The sequence below is a fragment of the Maylandia zebra genome, linkage group LG22 (assembly GCF_041146795.1).
Source record: "Maylandia zebra isolate NMK-2024a linkage group LG22, Mzebra_GT3a, whole genome shotgun sequence".
Classification (NCBI taxonomy): domain Eukaryota; kingdom Metazoa; phylum Chordata; class Actinopteri; order Cichliformes; family Cichlidae; genus Maylandia; species Maylandia zebra.
The window spans coordinates 21,087,056-21,110,690 of record NC_135187.1 but is presented as its reverse complement, the minus strand read 5'-3'; the positions used below and the strand labels follow the sequence as shown (position 1 = coordinate 21,110,690).

General features: G+C 41.1%; 4 protein-coding genes across 5 annotated transcripts; 3 read left to right on the top strand and 1 right to left on the bottom strand.

Moving 5' to 3' along the window:
* The first annotated feature begins 427 nt into the window (after positions 1 to 427).
* fam133b (family with sequence similarity 133 member B) lies at positions 428 to 6,979 on the top strand. Of its 2 annotated transcripts, none has more exons than XM_076879217.1 (11): positions 428 to 665; positions 1,387 to 1,484; positions 1,804 to 1,882; positions 2,451 to 2,537; positions 2,643 to 2,675; positions 2,854 to 2,925; positions 4,164 to 4,262; positions 4,364 to 4,405; positions 4,531 to 4,623; positions 6,071 to 6,121; positions 6,253 to 6,979. In XM_076879217.1, the coding sequence occupies exons 1-11, from the start codon at positions 642 to 644 to the stop codon at positions 6,346 to 6,348; spliced, it is 774 nt and encodes a 257-aa protein (XP_076735332.1). In that variant the 5' UTR covers positions 428 to 641; the 3' UTR covers positions 6,349 to 6,979. The 2 variants fall into 2 exon arrangements, with proteins under 2 accessions (XP_076735332.1, XP_024654103.1); XM_024798335.2 differs by having other exon boundaries at positions 447 to 665; positions 4,367 to 4,405.
* A 1,219-nt stretch (positions 6,980 to 8,198) lies between these two features.
* On the top strand, positions 8,199 to 11,184 carry LOC112430162 (progranulin). The gene is made up of 5 exons (XM_024798338.2): positions 8,199 to 8,694; positions 8,960 to 9,109; positions 9,238 to 9,459; positions 10,364 to 10,501; positions 10,597 to 11,184. Exons 2-5 carry the CDS (start codon positions 8,960 to 8,962, stop codon positions 10,684 to 10,686), a joined length of 600 nt encoding a protein of 199 aa, XP_024654106.2. The 5' UTR covers positions 8,199 to 8,694; the 3' UTR covers positions 10,687 to 11,184.
* Positions 11,185 to 13,500: 2,316 nt separating this feature from the next.
* On the top strand, positions 13,501 to 15,721 carry LOC101465631 (progranulin). The gene is made up of 5 exons (XM_014407959.3): positions 13,501 to 13,611; positions 13,746 to 13,823; positions 13,971 to 14,273; positions 14,407 to 14,580; positions 15,377 to 15,721. The coding sequence occupies exons 2-4, from the start codon at positions 13,746 to 13,748 to the stop codon at positions 14,572 to 14,574; spliced, it is 549 nt and encodes a 182-aa protein (XP_014263445.3). The 5' UTR covers positions 13,501 to 13,611; the 3' UTR covers positions 14,575 to 14,580; positions 15,377 to 15,721.
* LOC143414557 (uncharacterized) lies at positions 15,705 to 18,711 on the bottom strand. The gene is made up of 2 exons (XM_076879215.1): positions 16,191 to 18,711; positions 15,705 to 15,942 (listed from the first exon to the last, which is right to left on the bottom strand). The coding sequence occupies exon 1, from the start codon at positions 18,092 to 18,094 to the stop codon at positions 16,919 to 16,921; it is 1,176 nt and encodes a 391-aa protein (XP_076735330.1). The 5' UTR covers positions 18,095 to 18,711; the 3' UTR covers positions 15,705 to 15,942; positions 16,191 to 16,918.
* Positions 18,712 to 23,635: the final 4,924 nt, after the last annotated feature.

Genomic DNA, 23,635 nt, shown 5'->3' with positions numbered 1-23,635 from the left:
AAGAGTAAAGAGAAGGTTTACAAGATGATAATGAAACCTGCTATGATGTATGAGTGACAAAAAGACGGGAGGTGGAGATGAAGATGTCAACCTGGTAGTGAGCAGAGTGGACATGATTAAAAATTAGTATATCAGACGGACAGCTCAGGTTCAGCAGTTAGAGTTAGAGAGGCGAGGCTGAGATGGTTTGGACCTGTACAGTAGAGGCATAGTGGATATAGTGGACAAAGGATGTTGAAGATGGAGCTGCAAGGCAAGAAGAAAAAAGGAAGACATGCAGAGAGTTGGTGTGACAGAGGAGGATGCTTGCGATAGGGTGAGATGGGGGAAAGAGGATCAGCTATGGTGACCTCTAAACGGAGCGGCCAGAAGAAGAAGTAAAATAAAAGTATTAGTAATAGCATTAATTTCTGGCTTATTTCGCAATGTCGCACAACACTACTTGGATTCTGACACAAAATCCTACTCTTTTCCAGAAGGGGGCAGTAGTGTAGTATTTGCGACGGCAGCCGCCTATTGTGCAGCCGAAGAAGAAGAATCAGTCGAGCTTTTATCAACTCGAAGTGGCTACGTAAATGTTAGCAAGGTGACACAAATGGTTGTTCTTTCTTTTGGATATTGTTCCCCATTGCTGACTCGACATGGGCAAGAGAGACAATCGAGTGGTGAGTGGTGCCGCATAATTTGATTAAAATTATTTGCATATATACCGCGTGACATTTAGTAAACAAGATAAAAATAAACGGGCTAGCGCTGCAGTTAGCATTGGTTAGCTTACGTACGTGTCCACTAGGTATTGTGATGCTAGGCCTGCTGTGTACGGTGGTTAGTTTAGCCGCGCATATACACACTTAGCTTGGAAATGCAACAGTGTAGATTGGTTTCTTTAATCTTTAGGCTTTCAAACAGCTTGATCGACGCAAAGCTAACGTTAGCTTAGTGCATCAGAAGGTAATCCTAAATTTGGGAGTAGTTCAGGTTTTTAGGCGAACTGCCTTGACCGTCGTTGATTGGCAGAAAATACAGCAACTACTTGTTTACTGATTACTACTGTAATTTGTGTACTCCAGTCCCTGTTTTAAATGTTGTTTAAATGCGCTGTGCCTGCTAATGTTAATGTTGGTGTTACTTTTGAGCGTTTTCCAAGTGTCTCCCCCTTTAATGTTAGCCAATGATATTATAGCCTCGGGGAGGCTCCAGGTACACATAAATCTTACACAGTAGCAGAGTCCTGCTGTAAACCCCATGCCCAGGCTCTGTTTGCCCTGTTTCACAGCTATTTTAGCGATCCAGCATGTAGTACTGGTGAATTGCAATGCATTATGCCATATTTTAAGTGTCCCTCTATTAGAAGGATGGAAATGAATGCTTTTGTCTGTGTTTCAGGCTTACATTAACCCCATTGCTGCTGCACGAGCCAGGGGGCCGGTACAGGGCTCTGGGCCAACCATTCAGGATTATTTAAGCAGACCTCGACCAACATGGTAAGTAAAGGGCAGATTTGCAGCTTAGTGGTGTAAAGTGGTGTCCTCACTTTATCATCACCACAAGAACATTTTTGGTGTACTATTAAAGAGCCAAAGGAGTCAAGGTGCACATATCTGGCAGCACAATCTTTGTTAAGGGGTTATAATAAATTCAAAACTCTAAAGCGTATGAACAGTATTAAGTAAATAAAGCTATTAGTGATTCCTAAATAAGAACACTAACCTCACCTTTAACTAGAATAATTCAGTCTTTCCCAAAAGGTGACACTTTTGGAATTAAATCCGTTTTTAAAAAATTATTTATTGTGTTTATCAGGGAGGAGCTAAAGGAACAGCTGGAGAAGAAGAAAAAGGGCTCTCGAGCCCTGGCTGACTTTGAGGACAAAATGAACGAGGTACGTTTGCATTATATACAGAGTATTTGAACAGGCATGAACTGGGCTGTTAATCAACAGTTTTCCTCTGGAGTTAGCTTACTTTTAATACTCCATGGCGGCCTTACTTGTCTATAAGTTAAAAAGACAAATGAAATCTTAAAGTTATTTAATTTGTGGGTGGCACAGGGGTGCACTTGTTCAAACATCCTGTTCAGCTGGAGCCTTTCTGTGCCTCCTGGTACTCTGGCTTCCTCCCACAGTCCAAAGATGTGTTTGTTTGGTTAGTTGGTTATTATTAATTGGCTGTTTATGTACAAGTGTGAGAATGTTTGATACAATGGACTCGGAGCACATATTTGACCTTCTATGGGGAAATCTGTGTTTGCAATGGAAACATGCCCGTACTGTGAGAGCTTGAGAGTTTTTTTTAATTTATTTTATTGTGTACAGCATCTGAAGCGTCATCACTGTTTCTCACTGTAGCCACATTGTAATTCATATTAGATGAGAATATTGCACCTTATTGAAACAGTTACCGGATAAACACCACATACTATTTTGGTAACATTGTTTCTTGCTTTTTAAGAGATGGAGGAAAGAACTCGCCAAAAACAGAGAGAAAATGTTAGGCGGAAGTGAAAAGGACAAGGAGGAGAAGAAAGACAAAAAAGAGGTATGATATGAATCCTGTATCAGATTCATGAAGTATTATTTTTATTTCTCACCTTTACTCACTTTTTGTTTCTCTGTGCTTCGTTTGCTTGGCATTTGTGTTTAGAAAAAGAAGAAGGAGAAGAAGAAATCCAGCAGGGTGAGGAGAGACCTCCAGTATTTTGATTAACAGCTGTGCCGTGTTACTGATACATACACACAGAGTGCATGTTTTCTAAACTCGTCTCTTATTCAAGCCTGTAAATGCAGTTTGTTTTTTCAAACAATCGAATAACCTCATATCTAATGAACCCTGCTTCCACTGTGTTTTGGTCAAGCATTCTTCATCTTCCTCCTCCTCATCGAGTTCTGATTCCTCCAGCAGCTCCTCCTCAGAGTCAGATGACGAGGTAAGGTCCTTTTACGATTCATTTTACATCTCATGTAGGGCTGCACGATTTTGCATAAAATGAGAATCACGATTTATTTATTTTTGCTTAGATCACGATTCTCTCACGATTTTCTTTTCCAATATAAATATTTATTGCACTTATTAACTGCACATCAACTTCGTAACAGTTGAGACTGAACATAAAAACAACAAATGTCTCACATTTTGTCGTTGCTGCAAAATGTTGTACTGCTTGTAATTCCGCCTCCACCGTTGCTCGACACTGTGTGTATAGAGCAGGTAGTGCAACATTTGAAAAGTAGTTACGTGACGGCACTGTGTAGCGTTTGTCTAGGGTGTTGATCATTTTCCTAAATCCCTTGTTTTGCTCAGTGTTGATGGGAGCCATATATTTAGCCAGGTGATAAGTAATAGCCTCCGTAATTTCTTTGTGCCTGCGGGAGTTCGACAGGTATAGGGAAGCGCTGTATAAGCTTCCTGTTATTGTTGTTTGGGGTGGTTGACCGGGACGGATTTTCTCCTGTCACTTTCTTGGCCTTTGCAGCTTCATCATCTCTCACATGCTCTCCGTTGTTTTTTCCCTGCCAGCTGGCTTCTGTATCACGTGGTATAAGGCTCCGCCCTTGTCATTTGTTGAGCAGGAAGAGTAAGCGCTTGTTTTCATGCAGATTATGTCCCGGATCAAAATGCGGTACAATTGTCATCTTTTTTTTTTTTTTTTCTTCTTCCTTTTTTAAAATTTTTTTTTTATTTTTTAAACCGTTGTCATTTGGAAATGAGATCGCACATAAGTATGAATTGAGATCGCGATTTTCTAATGATTAATTGTGCAGCCCTAATCTCATGTGCTTTATTTAAACCTAATCTAGTGTAACACAATACAGCTGCACGGCATGTAGCATTAAACGGGTTTGGGTTGGGACATTTCTGGAGTCTGCTGGATGACAGTTTACTATCAAAACTAACTCGCGATGCAAGTTTTTTGGCTTGAGCAGTCAACCCGTGTGCCACAAGGCTGTTGACTTCATATGCTGTATGTCTTTTCCCTGCCTTCTCTCACCTTAATAGAAAGGTAAAAAGCCCCCAAAAGTAAAAAAAAAAAAAAAAAAAAACAAGAAAAAAACTGTACATTATAGAGAGATCAGATTTATAAAGACTTTAATGGATCTTAGAAGGATTCCTGTTTTACTTCACATACAGTAAAACCCTGATTGCAGTTTTTGTTTGCACGTGCAGGATGAAAAGAAGACTGTAAAGAAGAAGCGGAAGAGAAAGAAGTCGTCATCCAGAAGAGCATCGGACAGCTCAGAGGATGAGTCAGATGCTGAAAGCAAGGTTTTTCTTTCTAATGCTGCATGTAGTTGTAGTCGATTCATTGCAGTTTTATAGAAATGGACTGTGGTGGTAATTTTTTGTCCTTTTTTTCTTTTTCCAAGAAGAAAAGGAAAAGAATAAAGGAAGAAGGTGACAGAGATAAGGTAATTTACTTTTATTCCGTTATTCACTTATCTGTCATTTTGATGGTGACACTTGATTTAAAATGCATTCCTCTGGCTTTTTTCCTCCTGAAACAACTTAAATAAATAAATCTTGTGTCCATCAGGATGAAAAGAGCCGTAGAGGAAAGAGGAAGGCTGAGAGAAGTTATAAAGGCTCATCATCAGAGTCGTCTGCTGACTCTGATGATGATGAGGCAGTAAGTATTATTTCTGTCTCTATCACACATTTCTGCAGTCATTATTTTTTTATTGCTAATGTATCCATCGCCTCACTTAACAAATAGACTTGAAGTAGTTGAGCGTTACTCTTTGTTCATCCTTTGTTCCTCTTTTGCTTATTTGGTCCTCTCGGCTTTTAAATGTAATAGCTCCTCACTGTAATTGCTCCCCTGATAATTTTTTTTTTTTTTTGGTCAGAGCTGAGTCGATCTTATTCTCAGGTCAGATATTTATGGCAGTCTGTCTTCACTGCTGTTTGCACACGAACGGATTGTTTGTGCAGACCAAGGCTTTTTATAGCTGATTAAAACTGAACTTAAAATTAGATCAGAAAAAATGTTTTGGTAAAATAAAATCAGAAAACTAGATGTCTTAGGGGAAAAATTGAAACTAGCAGAAATAATCTTATAAAAATAAAAAGCTAATTGGCAAATACAAACCTGTAGTGGCTCTGGTCCAGATGTCACCTGAGTTTTTCAGAGGGCTTCTGTTGTAATCACAAAGGGGTCGGTTACTCATTAGTGATCCTCCTGTTTTGCACATAAAAGAAGCCTCCAACCAAAATACTTGAATAAATCACATGTTTGTTTCTGTCTGCTGACTTTTTGAGCACTATTTATTTAGATGTTATTTTCTTATTTAAGCATTCACCCTGAGATGCACATGTAGACATCGGATAGAAATACGAACCACTTTGATTTATGTCTTGAATTGTTACCTTTTCATTCTGATAGTTATCTGGACAAAGCCTTAGTTACTTTAATCATTCAAGCAGTCAAACTGAACCATTTTTCATGTTATTCAATGGAGCCTTTTACATTTCAGCCCTGTCAGATTGAGGCCGTTCACTGGTGTCCCTCTTTAAACCTCGTACTTGGATACAGTAGCGATACAGAACAAAAGTCAAATCGGTTTCATTTTTCCTAAAATGTTTATGCAACCAGATGTTCAAGCTCTCGTGTCTCTTTACTGTAGGGGGAAGTCAATCTTTGTGTCAAGTTTCTTTATCCGATTAAATGGTGTTCTTAGCCAAGCCAGCTTCATTTATAAAGCACTTTTAAAAATAGCAACTGCTGAACATAGGAGTAAAACAGCCTTAAGAATTTAAATAAGTAAATAAATATATTCAAATTACAAAACACAAGATGCAATAAATAAAATAAATAAATAAATCATAATCTCAAACTGGGTCACATGCCCATCTTTAACTAACCAGTGATCTGTACTGCATGTATTGTATTTAATAATTCAGAAGAGAGATAAAGGAGTCATGAAGACTTATGTTTGACAACATCTTTAATCCTGGATTGACCACACAGCTGTTACAGCTGTTGCAAAATTTCCACTATTGTGAAATATTAGGGGAATTGTTTTTCCTTTCTTTTTTTAAATTCTTCGTCACCTTTCAACTTTCTACTCCTGCAGGTTGAAGCCAAGAAAAAAAAGAGAAGCAGCGAGGAAAAGGAGAAATTCACAGTGAGACATTTTACTTCATTTCCTATTTCAAGACAGTCCGCAAACAAGATTTTGTGGGCGGAGCAGTAGATCTTTGTACATCGTTCAAAAGACGAATCAGTCGCTAAAATGCAGAAGTTTTTTTTTTCCAGGATAAATCCAAGAAGAAGAGGAAAAGGAAGCACAAAAAACATGGCAGAAAAAAGAAAAAGAAGACGGCGTCTCAGTCGGACTCGGACCTCGACTGAAAACACGTCTTCCATTTTTCTGACAGCTCAAAAGTAGAGTCATGTTTGCCTTTGACTACCAAAAACTACTCGCATCCAATTTTTGGGGATTTCCACCTATACAGGGGAAGCAGCAGGCCTAAATGCTCGGCTTCTATGTGTGAAGTGAAAATTGGGAAGAAAGTGCTGGTCCCTCTAAGTGGAAACAAATAGTGCATATCTTTTTTGTTTTGTTTTACCACCATGATTTTTCTGCATTATTGGTCTGAAGTTCACTCAAAGACAGGACTGAACCCCCCCCCCCCCCCCCCCCCCCCCCCCCCCCCCCCATCTCTTTCTGGAGATTTGAGTGTGCCTGGCACTCCCCACCGCCTTCAGAACGCTAGCCCTCTAGGAGTTAGCCTCTGTGCTTCATACCTGACATCTTTCATTGCTACACGAGGCTGTTGATGCTAGTGCCTGCGTGATGCATGTAGACGTGATGACCAGATGTCTCGCCAGCTTCATATTGAAGTTGGCCATTGTTGTAAGAAATGAGCTGCACAGTCATACAGTAATACAAGGGATAATTGTTTTTGTTAGATGAGTTGTTACACTGCAGTGTAGTTGTACAAACAATGGAGTTCAATAATAAAGTATTGTTTTAACCTTTGCTGCTGTTATGTAGTTACAACACTGAGGCCAGAAAGTGTTGTTTGCAGGTCTCCAGGTTGCTGGACCCAGTTCTCCATTCTGTTTCTGAAACCGGAAAAAGAAACACAAATATGTAAGCCTCACTAAGACTTTAAATGCCTGTTACTGAACCATGAGTCTGACTTTGTGTTTGAATCTGTCATACCTCGAAATGAATGAGATGCCTCACCGATGAAACCACAGGAGCCGAAAGTGTGACACCATTGTGGAAAGTGTTATGAGCTTCATTTTTCCATATTTTGTCTCTAAGGAGCCAGACTCGTATTTTTTCAAGTGGTCTCAAGCAACAGTTCTGCAGGCTTTCTGAAAGGCTTTCACTCACTTTCAGCCCAGTGCTTCTACCTGACATTTTTAGAGGATTTTTTTTTGTTTGTTAAGCCACTTAACTCTGACCTGTGAATGATTCAAGCATAAAAACAGCACCTTACAACCTGAGGGATGAACCTATTTGTGTCTACACACAACTTGGCAAAGAACCAGTTTTAAATTGTATCTAGGCTTCAGTCTATGAAAAATGGCAAAGATAACACTGACAGAAATAAAATTCTTTTTTTTATACCAACAAAGTGGTTCCACAGGAGATGAACACCATCTGAAAGTCATATCCTTAAGAAAGGGGGGGAAAAGACCTAGGAGGTGCATCGGGCCCTTCAGCTTCAGTGAACAGCAGGTAGATCATCAGAAATGGTCTCAGAGGGACGGTGGCTGTTAAAAGGCCATTCCTAAGTAAAGGAAACAAGGAGAAAAGGCTGGGGAATGTCAAGTTACACAAGAACAGGACAGAAAATCAGTGGCAACAGGTCTTATGAACTTTGAAAATTTAGCTTCAAATTGCCATCTATAAATGCAGGAGAGTGATCGCTGGAGGCTCTGTCACGGTTGGGGCCATTTTAGCAAGTGGCTGAGATATATTGTCAAAATTGATGGCATTATGAAAACAAAGTTCTTTCAGAGTTTGGACCACCATGCAAATACCATCTGGAAATCATCTGGTTGGCAACAGCTTCATTTTTTATCATGACAATGATCCCAAATGCGCTGCCAGTGCAGTAAAAGCATACCTGGATAGAAAAATGCAGAGTAGAACACGTTTAGCCATGGATTGGCATGCAGTAATTTCCCTAACGTATAAAAGTGGGAACTGAGAATTAATGTGGGGGTGGGGGTGGGGGTATTGGTTTCCTTTGAGCAAAGATGTGCTGGCATTTCGTAGTTTAGGTGATTTCAATAATAATAAAAAAAATAAAGCTTTCACCAACTGTGAGCGTAAAGGCCAAATAAAAGTTTGAGAACATTTACCCACTCATCACAGTGACAGCACTGTGTCTCAGTGAGACTTCACAGGCAGGTCTTGTGATCAAAACAGTGCGAGGTATGAAAGGTTAATGTGTGCTCATAAAGCCTTGTTTAATCTTTAAGTTTCCCAGTAAACAATGCATTTCCCTTTAAAAATAGAAGCTTTATCTGTGGGCGTGAGCTACAGTAGTTCCAGAAACCTTAAAAACTGCTATATGACTGTCACAGGACAGAAGTGCTGTGATGTGAAGTCAAGCTCTCAGCTGCTCCTCAGTGGGCGGGTCTTACCTGCACTATAAAAAGCCATGCAAGTTTCAGTGCGAAGTGGAAGTGCGAAATATATGACAGGAAACTGTTGAATCTCCTCCCTATCTGAAGGTTTGTGACTCAAAGATTTGATTTTAAAATCTTTTATGGGCAATTTATTGGTTTAATATCCTCTTTTGTAAGTTTAATTTGAGAGCAAGAAGTTTTCAAAGAAGCGAACGTGAAACTGTAGGTACAGGAGTACATATGATCAAAAAGTCTGACTTGTAAGCTGCGAAGAAATATGCACTTTATCTACTTTTTAATATCACCTTGATGTCAGTTGAAAAGAATTAAAGGGAAAAGGAAAAAGTCACTGTGATGCTCTTCCCTCCAGATGTCGAGGCTCACTCTGTGGTTGTCAGTCGGGGTGTTTGTGTGGGGATTTGCTTCTTGCTCTATCACGTGTCCTGATGGGAGTACTTGCTCAGACATCTCTACCTGCTGCAAGACTGAGTATGGATATGGCTGCTGTCAGTATCCAAAAGTAAGTCTATATTCACACAAATATAACTTTCCATTAGTGTTGTTGCTTTGTTTTGTTTTTTTATTTATTGTTTTGCTTGTTGTTGGTTTTGGAAGTCAGATTGGAAATAAGTCTTATTCACTCTGCAGGCAGTGTGCTGCGCAGACATGGCCCACTGCTGTCCGTCAGGGTATCGCTGTAACCTGGTGACACAGCTGTGTGAGAAACTGGACCAGCCGTGGCTGAGCATTCCCATGGTGAAGAAGGACGCTGCACAGAAACTCACATACCCTTTCCTCTATAAGCCAGCGCTGCCTTCAGTACCTGCCTTTGTCATCCCTATGTCAGAGGACAAAGAGAGCATGAACGAGGTAGGACACACTGCGCTTACAACATTTAAAGGCTGCCTGTCGCTTTAACTCCTCACTTTGTTGAAAAGAAGCGATGTTACACAAAGAATCAAGGAGTTAATAAATAAAGCAATAACGCAGGATCACATGAGTTCACCAGTCACATGAATGTGATGACAGCTGTGGGTTTGCTCACTTATATTGCAAGACAGCTGTAATCATTTTATATGTGACAAGAAAAGAAGTGCACGTGCATCAGCTGTTTCTTACCACGATGAGAGCATACCTGGACAGCTGCTGATTTTTGCAACTTTGCATCCTTTAGCTCTGTGTAGTTTTCCTCGTGGGTTTCAGAAATACTGCTGCTCCTTAGATGGCCAAGTAAAGTAAAAAAAAATCCTGGTTTAACTTGATTAATTAAATACAAAAAGAAACCAGTTTTTTTAAGGACTTTTAGATAAAATCACACACACGCTCACATACACACAGAAAAAGTTCAGTTCCTTGGAGTTGTTAGTCTGCTTGCACACTCTGTTTATCGGTTCCTCTTGTCAGAGGAGGACAACAGTGGCACAGTCTTGGACGTGGATATTACTTTGATTTTTATTGCTTAAAAGGACAAGATTGCAATGGTAAGGTGCAAAGTGCATACAGGACAGAAACAACTGCATCGTGCTGCTGAAGCAACTTTGCAAGCACCTGCAAACATTTGACCCACAGCATGCAGTCAGTTTTCGCAAATGTAATGTCTTTGATATGCTACGATGTATAATAAATTTGTATCAATTCCCATCCCTACATACAAAGTGTACATTGAGTGACAGCTCAGATAGACTTTATCCCCCATTTAAGAGAATTGATGAATGGACTCATTTTTGGATAAGAGGAACAGGCTAATAGTTAGCTTGTCCTTCCCGTTTTGCAGATACCAGAACCAGCTCTAACACACGTCGGCTCCCCTGAGGCTCAAGTCATTCGTTGTGATTCCCTACATTACTGCCAGGGGGGGATGTCTTGCTGCCAGGCATCCTCAGGCCAGTGGAACTGCTGTCCCTACCCACTGGTAAGGATTGTACATAAATCCCAGAAATGCCATCACCTCTTGCTGGAATAAGGTTGGTGTTTTGTTCTAACACAAACACTTTTGACTGATTTCAGGGCCAGTGTTGTGCAGATGGTCTGCACTGCTGTGAGTATGGATACACCTGCGAGGCCTCCTCCTTGAAATGCAGAAATTCTTACTCTTGAGATTTCTCGGGGCTGCACAAATAATGTTGAATATATATATATTTTTTTTCTTTTTTTAATTTTTAAAATTTTTTAAACTATTTTACTTCAAGATTTGTCAAGATTTTGCTGAAAATTGTTAGACACACTGCCTCATCTGAGATAGAAGCCGATCAGCTTCACAAGAAGACAGCAAGTGGGTAATTGATGTTATATCCACGTAAGATTACTTTAAGTATCTGTTGGCTGTTTTGTGTTTAAATTGATACTTCTGCGTCACTGGACAGTCACCATTTAACTTCTGTTTTTTTTTCTTCTCACCATTTAACTTCACAAATTAGCTTCACAAGATTTCCTGCAACCATTTATTTCCACTGCGGTCATGTTGAAAATGTCTAATGTCTGGATTCTTTTCATAAACTGAAAAATCAAAGGCTTTTCTGCTGTTTTCAAGTCAAATTTTTGTATTGAAAGTTTAAAACATGAGAACATTTCCAAATAAAAATGATAGAAATGTGAGTTTTCATGCCGCAAAATGTTGGTGTGTTGGTGTGACCGGTTGCAAGGTCACACTGCCACATAAAGAAGTGGACGACTGGAAGGTGAAAGCTTTTTTTAAAAAAAGTATTTATTTTTGTGTGTTTTATTCTTTCTTTTACTTTGTTTGTCTCCTATCTGACCAACTGGATATAGCAGCAGACATGCTGAGTTTGCTGCAAATCAGGCACCACAGCCGGGTTTCTGCAGGTGGCAGCAGATTTAGAATTATGGAGAAATCAAGAAGAAGCTGATGGTGCAACACCGTTAGATGAGGAAAGACAGTAACACAATAATGTTGGAGGAGGAATGGTAAAGTTATGGTAAAAAAAAAAAAAAGGGAAGTGAAACAAAGACAGGCTCCATTTTACAGCCAACACTCAAACACATGTCAAAAGGAAGAAGTGTGGCAATAACCAGTAAAGACTGGGTCTATATGGAGAGAAAGGTCTTACAAAGTGTAAACTAAGATTTCCAGTGTGCAGTGATTTGTGTGCATTTTTTTTGTGTGAGAGAGTCATAGATTTTTATTATGAGCTTGGATTAAAATATAAAGACATTAAAACAGTGCTTGGCTGTAGACACAGTTTTAATATAAGTTAAACTTAGTTAAGTTAAATGAAGTAGGGTTGGTTTGCTCTTAAAATAATGACATTTGTGTATGGCTTACACAAGATTAATAAAACATTAACACCATAATTGGCTTTCTTTTCCTTCAGAAACACACCAAACAATATCATATTTAAGGTAAATGGGGTAATTTGAATCCCACTCGATTGAAGCCAGGCATGAAAATCCAACCAAATGATTTGCATAAAATTGCACAAAAAAATAGATGGTCCAAATCCAGTGCACACACATTTACAAAGCAATTAGAGTTTAGCTTCAGAAATCTGAGGATTTTCTCTTCCAAAAACTTTCTGTACATGTAAATGTCTCACATTCATCTGGCTGCCTTACAAAACCTTAAATATGTGCGCACGGATCGCCACATCTGGTTTTGAGAATTTCAGACTGCCAGCTTTGCACAGATCCACAAACGTAGGCTGCCTTCATGTCCCAGTGTAAAACCGGGACATCTGAGCTTCCTCTTCCTCCTCCTTTTAATGTATGTTTTTAAAGTAGGCATTTCGTTTATCTTAAAAAAACAGAATAAGACACCTCTCCAACAGAAAACATAGATTTAACAACTAAAGGCATTACACAGTAGCCTAGTAAGGGAATATATGGTTTAAATAAACTGCTACGACTTCGTGAATTATTCAGGATTAGTCATTAGCGAACATTAGTGTTAGCCTGCTATTACCAGAGAATGGTAAGATTAGCGTCAACGTCTTATTCCACATTACATGGATTATATCTATATTTAAAATATACAGAGATTAGTTGGCATACACTCACTCCAGAGGGCGACTGAGAGTGATGCACAACCACGGTGATCCCTCTATCTGCAGATGTGCACTGACTTTTGAAAGCAAAACAAACAAACAAAAAAAGTGAGGAAGTGAGAGTGATTTTACCTGTTTTAGACATTTGTACGTTTTTTCAAGGAGTAAACTATCTGATTCGTGAAGCTGAACTTGAAAAATTGTGCATAAATACCGCACCAGTCTCGTAACACTTTCGAGGCACGTTTCTCTCTATAGGTCTGTGTGTACTCAGTTATGTGTTGGCAGTAGTTTGCGAGCACCTGAACAGAAACTGTGGATCAGGATTTAATGAAATGCAACAACTTATAACACAAAGAGAAGCCTCATGAAAGGAGAACTGAAGCACAAGTTACAATGTTTTGTATCGTGGTCGTGAGCGAGGGTTAGTATAGTTCGCTAGAACTGGAAGTAACTAAAAGTAGCTAACAAAAACTATATTTTGTTTATATATATATATGTGTGTGTGTGTGTGTGTGTGTGTGTGTGTGTGTGTGTGTGTGTGTGTGTGGAGAGAGCGGATGAGAAACATCTTACACTTTGCTAATATGGGCACATTTTTTAACACGTGAAACAATTAATATTGTAAGTGAGAGTGCAGTTAGAACAAGATAACTTGCAGAAGGGCTACTTCTTACTTTTATTTTGTTATTATTTTACAAGCAATTTTAATTGAGTGCGAGGTGTCTTTGAGTGTTTTGAAAGTCTAAAAATAAACTCTTCTTCTTATTATTTATTTTTTACTTTTATACTTTAAGTACATTTACAAGTGTATACTTTTTCACTTTTACTTGCATAAATAAGTTGAATAAGTACTTCAGTGTCTCAGTCACAGGACACAGGGGTGTCACGTGAAGTGAAACTTTCATTTTTGTGCAGTGGGAGTGTCTGACCTCTAATATAAAGAGCAGTGTTTGATACCATAGAAGGGAAATAGTAAAAGGCATCACAGGAAGCTGTTGAATTTCTTCACTATCTAAAGGTAAAGGTTACAAAAAAGTTTACTTCTTCTACGGTGAATTATGCTTTTGTGTTAGTGTTACATTAAAGTTACAAAGTCTGACCTTGATACTCCAAAGAGACAAAATCTACAGTCATTTTGCTACTGTCTTCCAGATGTTGACGATCACTCTGTGTTTGTCATTCGGTGTGTTTCTGTGGGGATTTGCTTCATGCTCTATCGCATGTCCTGATGTGAGTACTTCCCCAAACAATGCCACCTGCTGCAAGGCTAAAATCAGCTTTGGCTGCTGTCCTCATGCACATAAAAGTCAGAAACTTTCCACCAGTGCAGTAACTTGATTGTTGGTTGTTAAAAGTTCTGCTGGTCTTACTTTGCAGGCCATGTGCTGCGCCGACCTGCTCCACTGCTGCCCGTCAGGATATCGCTGTAACCTGGTTACCATGAATTGTGAGAAATTAGACCAGCCGTGGCTGACCATACCCATGGTGAAGAAGGAGGCTGCGGAGAAACCAAACACCCCTGAACTGCCTGGAACTCCACTCCAGGAGCTTAAAGAGAGCCACGTCCCAGATCAAATAAAGAAATCAATGGTCCACTGTGACAGTTACACCTACTGTCCTGATGGCACTACTTGCTGCAGACACCCACAAGGAGGCTGGTTCTGTTGTCCCTACTCTCCTGTGAGTCAGCCTAAATATTCTTGTGCAATAAGACACATGATTGTAATAAAATTCCTTTTAGCTTCCACTGCCATGAAACAAGTTTGCAGCTATAATAATTATTCTTTTGAGAGACTAAAAGTGTTTCTTGCAGGGCAAATGTTGTCTGGATGGCTACCACTGCTGTCCAATTGGATTTGACTGTGACCGAACCTACCAGCACTGTGTGAGGGAAAAACTCACATATCCTTTCCTCCGCAAGCCAGCACTACCTTCAGGACCTGCGTCCTTCATCCCATCTTCAGAGGAAGACGACAATTAGAAGAAGGTAGGAAACGCCACACTCTAACCACCTTCACATGTGGAGAACATCCTGGGATAATTTCACTCACTGTTCAGATCAAATTTCAAGGCTACATTTTAGACTTTCTTTGTTTACTGGTGTTATATCAAATGATGGCGTGCACATCTGATCACCAACCAGGATTGAACAACAGCTAAATATACTGATAGTTGTGGGTTTGATCATTTATGTTGACAGACTACTGTGACATGATGAACCTGCTCTAACCAGCTGTTTCTTGTCCTGATGAGGTCATAGAGTATTATTACCAAATTTGGATCTTTCAGCTCTGCGTAGTATTTCTGCATCGTTTTGCAGCCTTGAAAGATTCCTATAAATCCAAAGTATGCTGGCTTCCCAAAACACACAGCAGACAAGCTAATTCAGCTACTAGCCTGCAAGCATAGTGAAGCATGTAGCAGCCCAAGGACCAGAAATCACAGCTTGTTTCTGTGGCCCCTTAGTGGCCAAATAGAAAACTTAGGGCACAGGTGTCGAACTCCTGGCCTTGAGGGCCAGAGTCCTGTAGGTTTTAGATGTGTCCTTGATCCAACACAGCTGTTTTAAATGGCTAAATTACCTCCACAACATGTCTCGAAGTTCTCCAGATGCCTGGTAATGAACTAATCATTTGATTCAGGTGTGTTGACCCAGGGTGAGATCTAAAACCTGCAGGACACCGGCCCTCGAGGCCTGGAGTTCGACACCCCTGACTTAGGGAGAAACTTAGTGAGATGACTATAATATGTTGTTCTAACACAAAGACTTGCACTAATTTCAGGCCCACTGGAGAAAGAGTCACCAGTCATCTCCACAGACCAGCTAAGCAAACTTTTCACTGAGGTCATCATGTGTTGAAAAGGCCTAATCCCTATTGTAGAAATAGGGAAATCATTAATGATTTCAAGCTAATCTCAAATCATCTTATCGATTGTTTTTTAAATAATGAAAATGTGTTTTTCATCTATTCCATTCTCCTATACTGCCTATGTGACTGAGTGTCAGTGAATATAGACCAGTATGATGTTACGATGGTGAGGTGAAAATGTTTTGATTTGTTTTATGATTTTTTCCCATTCCTTTGTATACTTTTGTCCAGCTTCACCAATAAAAAAATCATAGCGTCTTCTTCCCAGCTGTGTCATGCAGTCATTTATTTATCATCTTTTCACGTCACAGTTTGAGTGCCCATGAACACCTCAGCCTGCCCAATACCAGCCCAGCATAATGCATTTGTGCCGTTACGGGTACATGTCTGATGCAAGGGCGTGAACACCTTTCTCATATCACCACTCTGAAGACCGATGGGCGTTGTCAACAGGTTTACTGACATTCAAAAGGGTAAAACTAAAAACAAGACAAAAAATACAGTCAAGACATACATAAGCGTAGCATAACATACACTTATACACCGCAGTACTAATACACAGCATACGTCTAATTATATAAACTTTTATACAACTACTGAGGCCATCTCAGACGACCTCCGACATCGCGGATAGCTAGCTTAGCACCGAGATTAGCTTTACGGTCAAATACTGCGCTAGCGGCAACATAATGTACAAAAACAAGTTGTAATTTAACTAAGTACATACCGGCGATACAACCGTAAACCAAAGATGTAGACAGTAAATTTTCCGACAGGACACCATAAGCCGTGTGCCGATATGTCTCTCTTTCTTTCGCTCGCTTCCTTTCCTTGAGCTGACTTCCTGTTCAATAAAGTTGTTTCAAAACAAACCATTTCTACGGTGCATTACTTGAAACGACCACAGAGGGCGCTAAAAACACATAACTAACAACGTACTGGGAATAATATTTTAGTGATACAGAACACTCCCCGCCTGGCGTGAATAAACGCCACGATTAAACGTTGAAGAAAACAACACGTTAAGAAGGCACCAAGGGTACGAGCTCTGAGATAGGTCTGGTCAACACCTTTGTACCATCTGATTTAACTACCTTAATTTCCACGGTACGTATTTTACCATCTTTACTTGGGAACACCTTAGTTATGAGACCAAGAGGCCACTCATTTCTTGGCACTCGACTGTCTTTGAGTACCACAACATTTCCTAAGCTCACATTAGGCTGGCTAGACTGCCATTTGCGGCGTGGCTGTAGGGTAGGGAGAAACTCTTTCCTCCATTTGTCCCAGAAGATGTTCGACAGGTGCTAAACCTGGCGCCACTGATGTTTGTAGAGGTCTGATGCTGTGAATTTTTCAGCTGGAGCCTGAAGGGGTGCTACCTTTTGAGTCAGGAGAACAGCTGGAGTCAAGATAAAGGGGTCACTTGGGTCTGATGAAACCGAGACGAGGGGCCTACAGTTTATGATAGCAGCCACCTCTTTTATTCTGGTTGACGCTTCCTCTTGTACGTCGTGAAGACACAAACCACGGACCAAACACATCTAAGCCCACATTCGTGAACGGGGGATCCATTGTGAGACGGTCTGGAGGGAGGTTTGACATTTTCTGTGTGCTCAAAGGAGCACGAAGTCTTTTGCAGGTAACACAATGATAGATGATTGTGCTCACTTTTCTTTTACCGCCCACTATCCACCATCCTGCGGAGCGAACGGCTCCTTCTGTGAAAAGGCGACCTTGATGCTGGGTCTGCTCGTGGTAGTGCTTTATGAGAAGCGCTGCAACATGGTGGTGGCCAGGAACTATGAGAGGGTTTTTCTCACCTTGGCTAATGTTTGAGTCTCTGATGCGACCACCTACTCTAAGGAGTCCTTCTTTGTCCAGATAGGGGTCTAAGGTTTTGAGATGACTGGTTTTGGGTAGTTTTCCATGTTTTTGCACACACTTGATTTCTTCAGCATACACGTCCTGCTGTACTGCTCGAATGACAAGGTTCTGAGCTTGCTTTAACTCATCCACAGTAAGTCCCGTTTCACAGTAATGCCAGCCATTACAGTGATTGGCTTTGCCTGGTGGTGATTTGAAGTTGTGGATGACATGTATTAGTCTAGAAAGAGCACGTGTGAGGGATTTCCAGGTAGAAAACTTGGTGAATCTGTCTGAGCCCAGTTCTTTAGTTGAGGCTGTTGTTTTGAGTGCGGTTACCTGAGGTCTTACATCTGCGTCCATGTTGGGTTCTACAAGGTCATAGGAGTCATTTGGAGAATTCTGAATCTGATGTAAAAGGTCAGGGCCGGTGAGCCAGTTACTAAGCGGCAGCTGGAATGCAGGAACAGAACGAGTGGCGTGATCTGCAGGGTTCTGACTGCTAGCTACATAGTGCCACTGGCATGGCTGAGAAGATCTGCGGATTCTAGTCACACGATTACTGACATAGACATAAAATCTTCTAGACTCGTTGTAGATGTAACCTAGGACTACTTTACTGTCTGTGTAGAAAGTAGTGTGATCTAGTTTACAGTCAAGTTCATCTGAGATAAGAGCTGCGAGCTCAACCGCTAAAACGGCAGCACTAAGCTCTAATCTTGGAATAGTCTGATCTGGGCGTGGTGCTAGCTTAGCCTTACCCATTGACTGTGTCCTTCTGCATCTGTCACTTTTAAATAGGCCACTGCAGCTATGGCTTTGGTAGATGCGTCTGAAAAAACACACAACTCTTTTTTCACGGCTGTTGAAGGGGAAATGTCTGTGTATGCTCTGGGAATGGTCATGTTAGGCAAGTCTTTGAGTGAGTCTTTCCACTGTGTCCAAGACTCTTCCATTTCGGGAGGGAGTGGAGCATCCCAGTCCCCATTTTCAGCTGTAAGTTCGCGTAGAATCGACTTCACCTGTATGGTGACTGGTGCTACAAAACCCAGCGGATCATAGAGACTGTTTATTGTTGATAGAACACCTCGTCTGGTAAAGGGTTTTGACTCATCAGATACTTCAAAGGTGAAGCGGTCTTTACTTAGGTCCCAGAGGAGACCTAGGCTACGCTGCATGGGCACCGAATCACTTTCGAAGTCCAGGTTTTTTAGATTTTTGGCATGATCTTAGTAAGTAAGTAAGTAAGTAAGTAAAATTTATTTATATAGCACATTTCACAGATAAAAATCACAAAGTGCTTTACAGTAAGATCAGACATACAAGTAAAAATTAAATTAATTAAAAGCCCGTTTGTATAAAAATGTCTTCAGCTGCTTTTTAAAGGAGTCAGTAGAGTCTAGACAGCGTAAAGACAACGGCAGAGAGTTCCACAGCCTAGGTGCCAGTGCCTGAAAAGCTCGATCCCCACGTGTTTTAAATCTAGTACGTGGGACCACCAGTAGCCTCTGACCTGAAGACCTAAGTGCTCGGGATGAAGCATGAGGTTTCAACAGGTCAGAGATATACTGGGGAGCTTCACCATGCAGAGCTCTAAAAGTTACAACTAAAATTTTAAAATGAACCCTAAAATTTACAGGCAACCAATGAAGAGAAGCCAGAACTGGAGTAATGTGTGACCTCTTGTTTGTACCAGTTAAAAGTCTTGCCGCTGCATTCTGTACAGACTGAAGGCGATCCAGAGCTGATTTGTTAAGACACGTAAAAAGACCGTTACAATAATCCAATCTTGAGTCGGGAATGCCTCTAGTACTTCCTTCCTGTTTGCTGCTATTTTATGCAGTCTTAAGTTTGAGTTTGCAAGTGCGTCTCGGGTTCTTTGGAGTAGAGATATGGCTTTTTCAACAGTAGGTAGAGATTTGAGTCCGTCATCAACGTAGAAGTCACGCATGACAAACTGCTTCACATCTGCATCGCAGTCCGGTTCAACGCGTTGGACAGACTGGTGCAGGCCATATATGGCTACTGCTGGCGATGGGCTGTTCCCAAAGACGTGGACCGTCATTCTGTACTCCACAACTTCTTTGGAAATGTCGTTGTCACGGAACCACAAGAAGCGTAAGTAGTTCCTGTCTTGCTCTCGCACGTTGAAACAGTAAAACATCTGTTCGATGTCTGCTGTGAAGGCAACGGCTTCTTTTCTGAAGCGTATTAGGACCCCAAGCAATGAGTTATTAAAATCTGGTCCTGTTAACAGAACGTCATTCAGGGATAAGCCTTCATACTTGGCGCTGCTGTCGAAGACGACCCTGATCTGCGTGGGTTTACGGGGATGGTAGACACCGAATAATGGCAGATACCAACATTCCTCATCCTCTTTTAGTGTAGGGGCGATCTCTGCATGTTTGTTTTGGAATATTTTGTCCATGAAGGTGATGAAATGTTCCTTCATCTCTTTCTTCTTTTCAAAGGTGCGAAGAAGAGACATTAGGCGATTCAGGGCCTGTGGTCTGTTGTTAGGGAGCTTTCGGCGTGGATTTTTAAATGGTAAAGGAGCTGTCCAACTGTTATCTGTGTCTTTTGTTAGTCCTTCCTCCATTATTTTTAAGAAGGCATTGTCCTGGATGGAAGGTGAGATGTAGTTGTCATTTCTGGTTTGTTTGAACACATTACATCCTAAATGATCAGGTTCACAAGCACTGTCTGCCAGCTGGGAGCTGAAGTTGAGTGGAACTTGTATCCCACAATGTTTCTCTTTTATGTTGAAAACATTAGGACATGGCTCGAATGCTGTGGGACGTCCCCTTTCAGTTGCATTTGTGAACAGAGTCCTTACTGCAGGAGTTCTGTGGACGTCACCTAAACACACGTTTCCTACTATGACCCATCCTAGGTCCAATTTTTGAGCATAGGGTGCGTTGTTAGGGCCACTTATCTGTTTGCGGACTTTGTGAGCTCTAATGACATCCCGTCCAAGAAGCATTAGTATGGGGGCGTTAGAGTCCAAGGCAGGAATGAGGTGAGCCACTGACTTTAGATGGCTGTGGTGTCTAGCTGCACTGGGTGTGGGGATCTCGTCTCTGTCATTTGGGATATTTTTGCACTCAATTAGGCTAGGCAGTGAGATGTGGACTGAACCATCTAAAGCTGCCACTACATAACCTGTAGCTCTTCTACCCATTGTCTCTTTGGTACCTGCACGTCTTAAGCGAGTAAGGGGAACTAGGGCCGCAGTCATTAAACAACTCGAAGAACTCCGGACGTACTAGTGATCTGTTACTTTGTTCATCATGGATGGCATAAAGCCTTACTGCTTGATGTGGGTGGCCTGCTGGGTAGACATTCACGAGACAGATTTTAGAACATGAAGTGCCTGCTTCATTCACACCACAAACCTGAGTGCATTTAGAAGTGATCTCCTCTGATTCAGTGGTGTCAGGCTCCCCGCCATGCTCTGCTGCTGGTTCGGTTTCTTTTAGCCAGGGAGCTGGTCCTGGGTGGAGAGCCGTGCAGTGCTTCTCATCGTTGCACTCGGAACACTGTACCTTGGCTTTACAGTTCTTTGCTATGTGTGAAGATGAAGCACAGCACCTGAAGCAAAAGTCATTTTCTTTTAAGAACGTTTTCCTATCTAACAGTGTTTTCATGCGAAATGCTCTGCACACTGCGAGAGAATGGGCTTTCTTGTGAATTGGACAAATCTTTTCACCATGTACAGTTTTGTTTGGGAACCTCTGTGTGTCTGAACTAGTGCGAGAGATGACATCAGTTTTGTGCACAGAAATCTCTTTTTGTCTGTTTGCCCTCCAAGATAGTTTGTCTGGTCTGGGTGCATCAGGTGATGGTGTGAGGTTAAAGCTGGGGTCGTTTCTAGCATCAGCTTCTTGTGCAACAAAGTCTACTAGAACACTAAATGGTGGGAAGGAGACACATTTTGTGCATTTGTAGTTGGCTCCTACCGTAATCCACCTTTCTTGCAGGTAGAAGGGAAGTTTTTGGATGATTGGATTTACTCCTCTTGCTGTATCTAGGAACGCGAGACCAGGGAGGTCTCCTTCAGCTTTAGCGCACTGCACTTCCATGAGCAGGTCACTAAATTTTCTCAGTTTTGCAAAGTCTTTGGATGAGATTTTTGGGAATGCATCAATTCTTTTAAACAGTGCATCCTCGATCACTTCAGCTGAGCCATAACATTGTTCAAGTCTGTCCCATATCATGTTGAGGCCATTGACTGGGTTGTTGATGTGTATGGCTCTGAGTTGTTCTGCATGTTCAGCCGATTCCTTGCCAAGCCATTTTAACATCAAGTCCATTTCTTCACTTGCCGTTAGATCTAACCCGCTTATAGCATTTTCAAATGAGTGTTTCCAAGCTCTGAAGTTTTGGGGCTTGTCATTAAACTGGAGCAGCCCTGTTGCCACTATTTCACGACGAGCAAAGTATCTGATGAAGTCACTCACATTTGATTCTCTAGGCTCTTTGTATAAAGGCCTAGCATCATGGAAGCTAGATGCTGACACCTGATTCGACCAATTGGTACTGTAATTTTTATTAGCATGGGGAGAAGGGGAAATGACTGGAGTTTTTTGGCAACAGTCAGGATCATCTGTTAGACCAATTGGAATTTTTTGTGGGTCATTTTCCTTTTTAGGGCTTGGTGGCTGATCACAGGTGAGCTCTGATTTACTTTGTGTTACATTTTCATTTTGTGATTGTTGAAGAGCAGCATCATTTTCTTTTCTCACAAATGTAGATTGGCCAATGACATACTGTTTAGTTCGTTCTGCTGTTACTGAGGGACAGATGTTGCTGCGCGTTTCTGTCTGTGTGGCAGCAGATGCTTCTAATGACTCTGCTTCAGCAATGGCTGAAGCTACATCTTTTTCATGCTGTAAATATTCGATGGATGCCTCGACTTTAGCTTTTGCTACTTCTATTTGTGCTTTTTCTACCTTCAAATCCATTTCTTTAGCTGCGAAGCTGAGCTGTGCCTTGGCTGCCTCAGCTTTTGCTCTGGCTGCTGCAGAACCTGTAGAGGAGGCACACGAAGCTTCGGACCGGGTCTTGAGGGATGACGCCTTGCTGGACATGTTGGAGTTGATTAGACGACTGCTGGCTCACTGCTGTATGCCGTGTTGCTCCCAGGCGTAGTAGTGGTCAGCTTCACTCTAGTGTGCGATGACTGCGTTATCTTTGTTCGTGCGGATGTCGCCGTTTTACTGTGCCGTTACGGGTGCATGTCTGATGCAAGGGCGTGAACACCTTTCTCATATCACCACTCTGAAGACCGATGGGCGTTGTCAACAGGTTTACTGACATTCAAAAGGGTAAAACTAAAAACAAGACAAAAAATACAGTCAAGACATACATAAGCGTAGCATAACATACATTTATACACCGCAGTACTAATACACAGCATACGTCTAATTATATAAACTTTTAAACAACTACTGAGGCCATCTCAGACGACCTCCGACATCGCGGATAGCTAGCTTAGCACCGAGATTAGCTTTACGGTCAAATACTGCGCTAGCGGCAACATAATGTACAAAAACAAGTTGTAATTTAACTTTAAGTACATACCGGCGATACAACCGTAAACCAAAGATGTAGAGAGTAAATTTTCCGACAGGACACCATAAGCCGTGTGCCGATATGTCTCTCTTTCTTTCGCTCGCTTCCTTTTCTTGAGCTGACTTCCTGTTCAATAAAGTTGTTTCAAAACAAACTATTTCTACGGTGCATTACTTGAAACGACCACAGAGGGCGCTAAAAACACATAACTAACAACGTACTGGGAATAATATATTAGTGATACAGAACAGCATTACTTGAGGAATAAAGTTGAACAAACCACATATTGATTTTCAAACTCTGTATATCAATGTATGTTTGCATGTTCCAGTATTAAAACAAGAATTGCTGATTTTAGTTTGTGTGCTGGAGGAGGAAAATGGTGGCGCAGTCTACACGGTGGATATGGACGTTACTTTTATTTTTATTGCACAAAAGGAGGACTATTGTGTAGTGGAAACTACATCCAGGCCAGAAACAACTACATTACGCTGCTAACACAACTTCGTCTCTTTGTAAGCACCTGCACAGATAGCATTTTAATGTTAAGCTACGCAAGAACCCAGAGAGATGTTAAAGCTGACAATATGTGTAATACATTAAGTTTTTTGAGTAATGGCTCCAACACTGATTACAACAAAGAGGGGAAATCTACACATACATAAACAAAGCATGCAATTAACTTGCAAAAATTAAATGTTATTGATATATTGTTTAGTGATGGTGGTGACT

Bases quoted from the DNA above. Each gene is read 5' to 3' on its own strand.
- fam133b (XM_076879217.1), top strand. From the start codon at position 642: ATGGGCAAGAGAGACAATCGAGTG. The intron at 2,538-2,642 runs GTATGATATGAA...ATTTGTGTTTAG, and splicing joins AGAAGAAAGACAAAAAAGAG to AAAAAGAAGAAGGAGAAGAA. The intron at 6,122-6,252 runs GTGAGACATTTT...TTTTTTTTCCAG, and splicing joins AGGAAAAGGAGAAATTCACA to GATAAATCCAAGAAGAAGAG.
- LOC112430162 (XM_024798338.2), top strand. From the start codon at position 8,960: ATGTCGAGGCTCACTCTGTGGTTGTCAGTCGGGGTGTTTGTGTGGGGA. The intron at 9,460-10,363 runs GTAGGACACACT...CCCGTTTTGCAG, and splicing joins ACAAAGAGAGCATGAACGAG to ATACCAGAACCAGCTCTAAC. The intron at 10,502-10,596 runs GTAAGGATTGTA...GACTGATTTCAG, and splicing joins ACTGCTGTCCCTACCCACTG to GGCCAGTGTTGTGCAGATGG.
- LOC101465631 (XM_014407959.3), top strand. From the start codon at position 13,746: ATGTTGACGATCACTCTGTGTTTGTCATTCGGTGTGTTTCTGTGGGGA. The intron at 13,824-13,970 runs GTGAGTACTTCC...CTTACTTTGCAG, and splicing joins GCTCTATCGCATGTCCTGAT to GCCATGTGCTGCGCCGACCT. The intron at 14,274-14,406 runs GTGAGTCAGCCT...TGTTTCTTGCAG, and splicing joins TCTGTTGTCCCTACTCTCCT to GGCAAATGTTGTCTGGATGG.
- LOC143414557 (XM_076879215.1), bottom strand. From the start codon at position 18,094: ATGGGTAAGGCTAAGCTAGCACCACGCCCAGATCAGACTATTCCAAGA.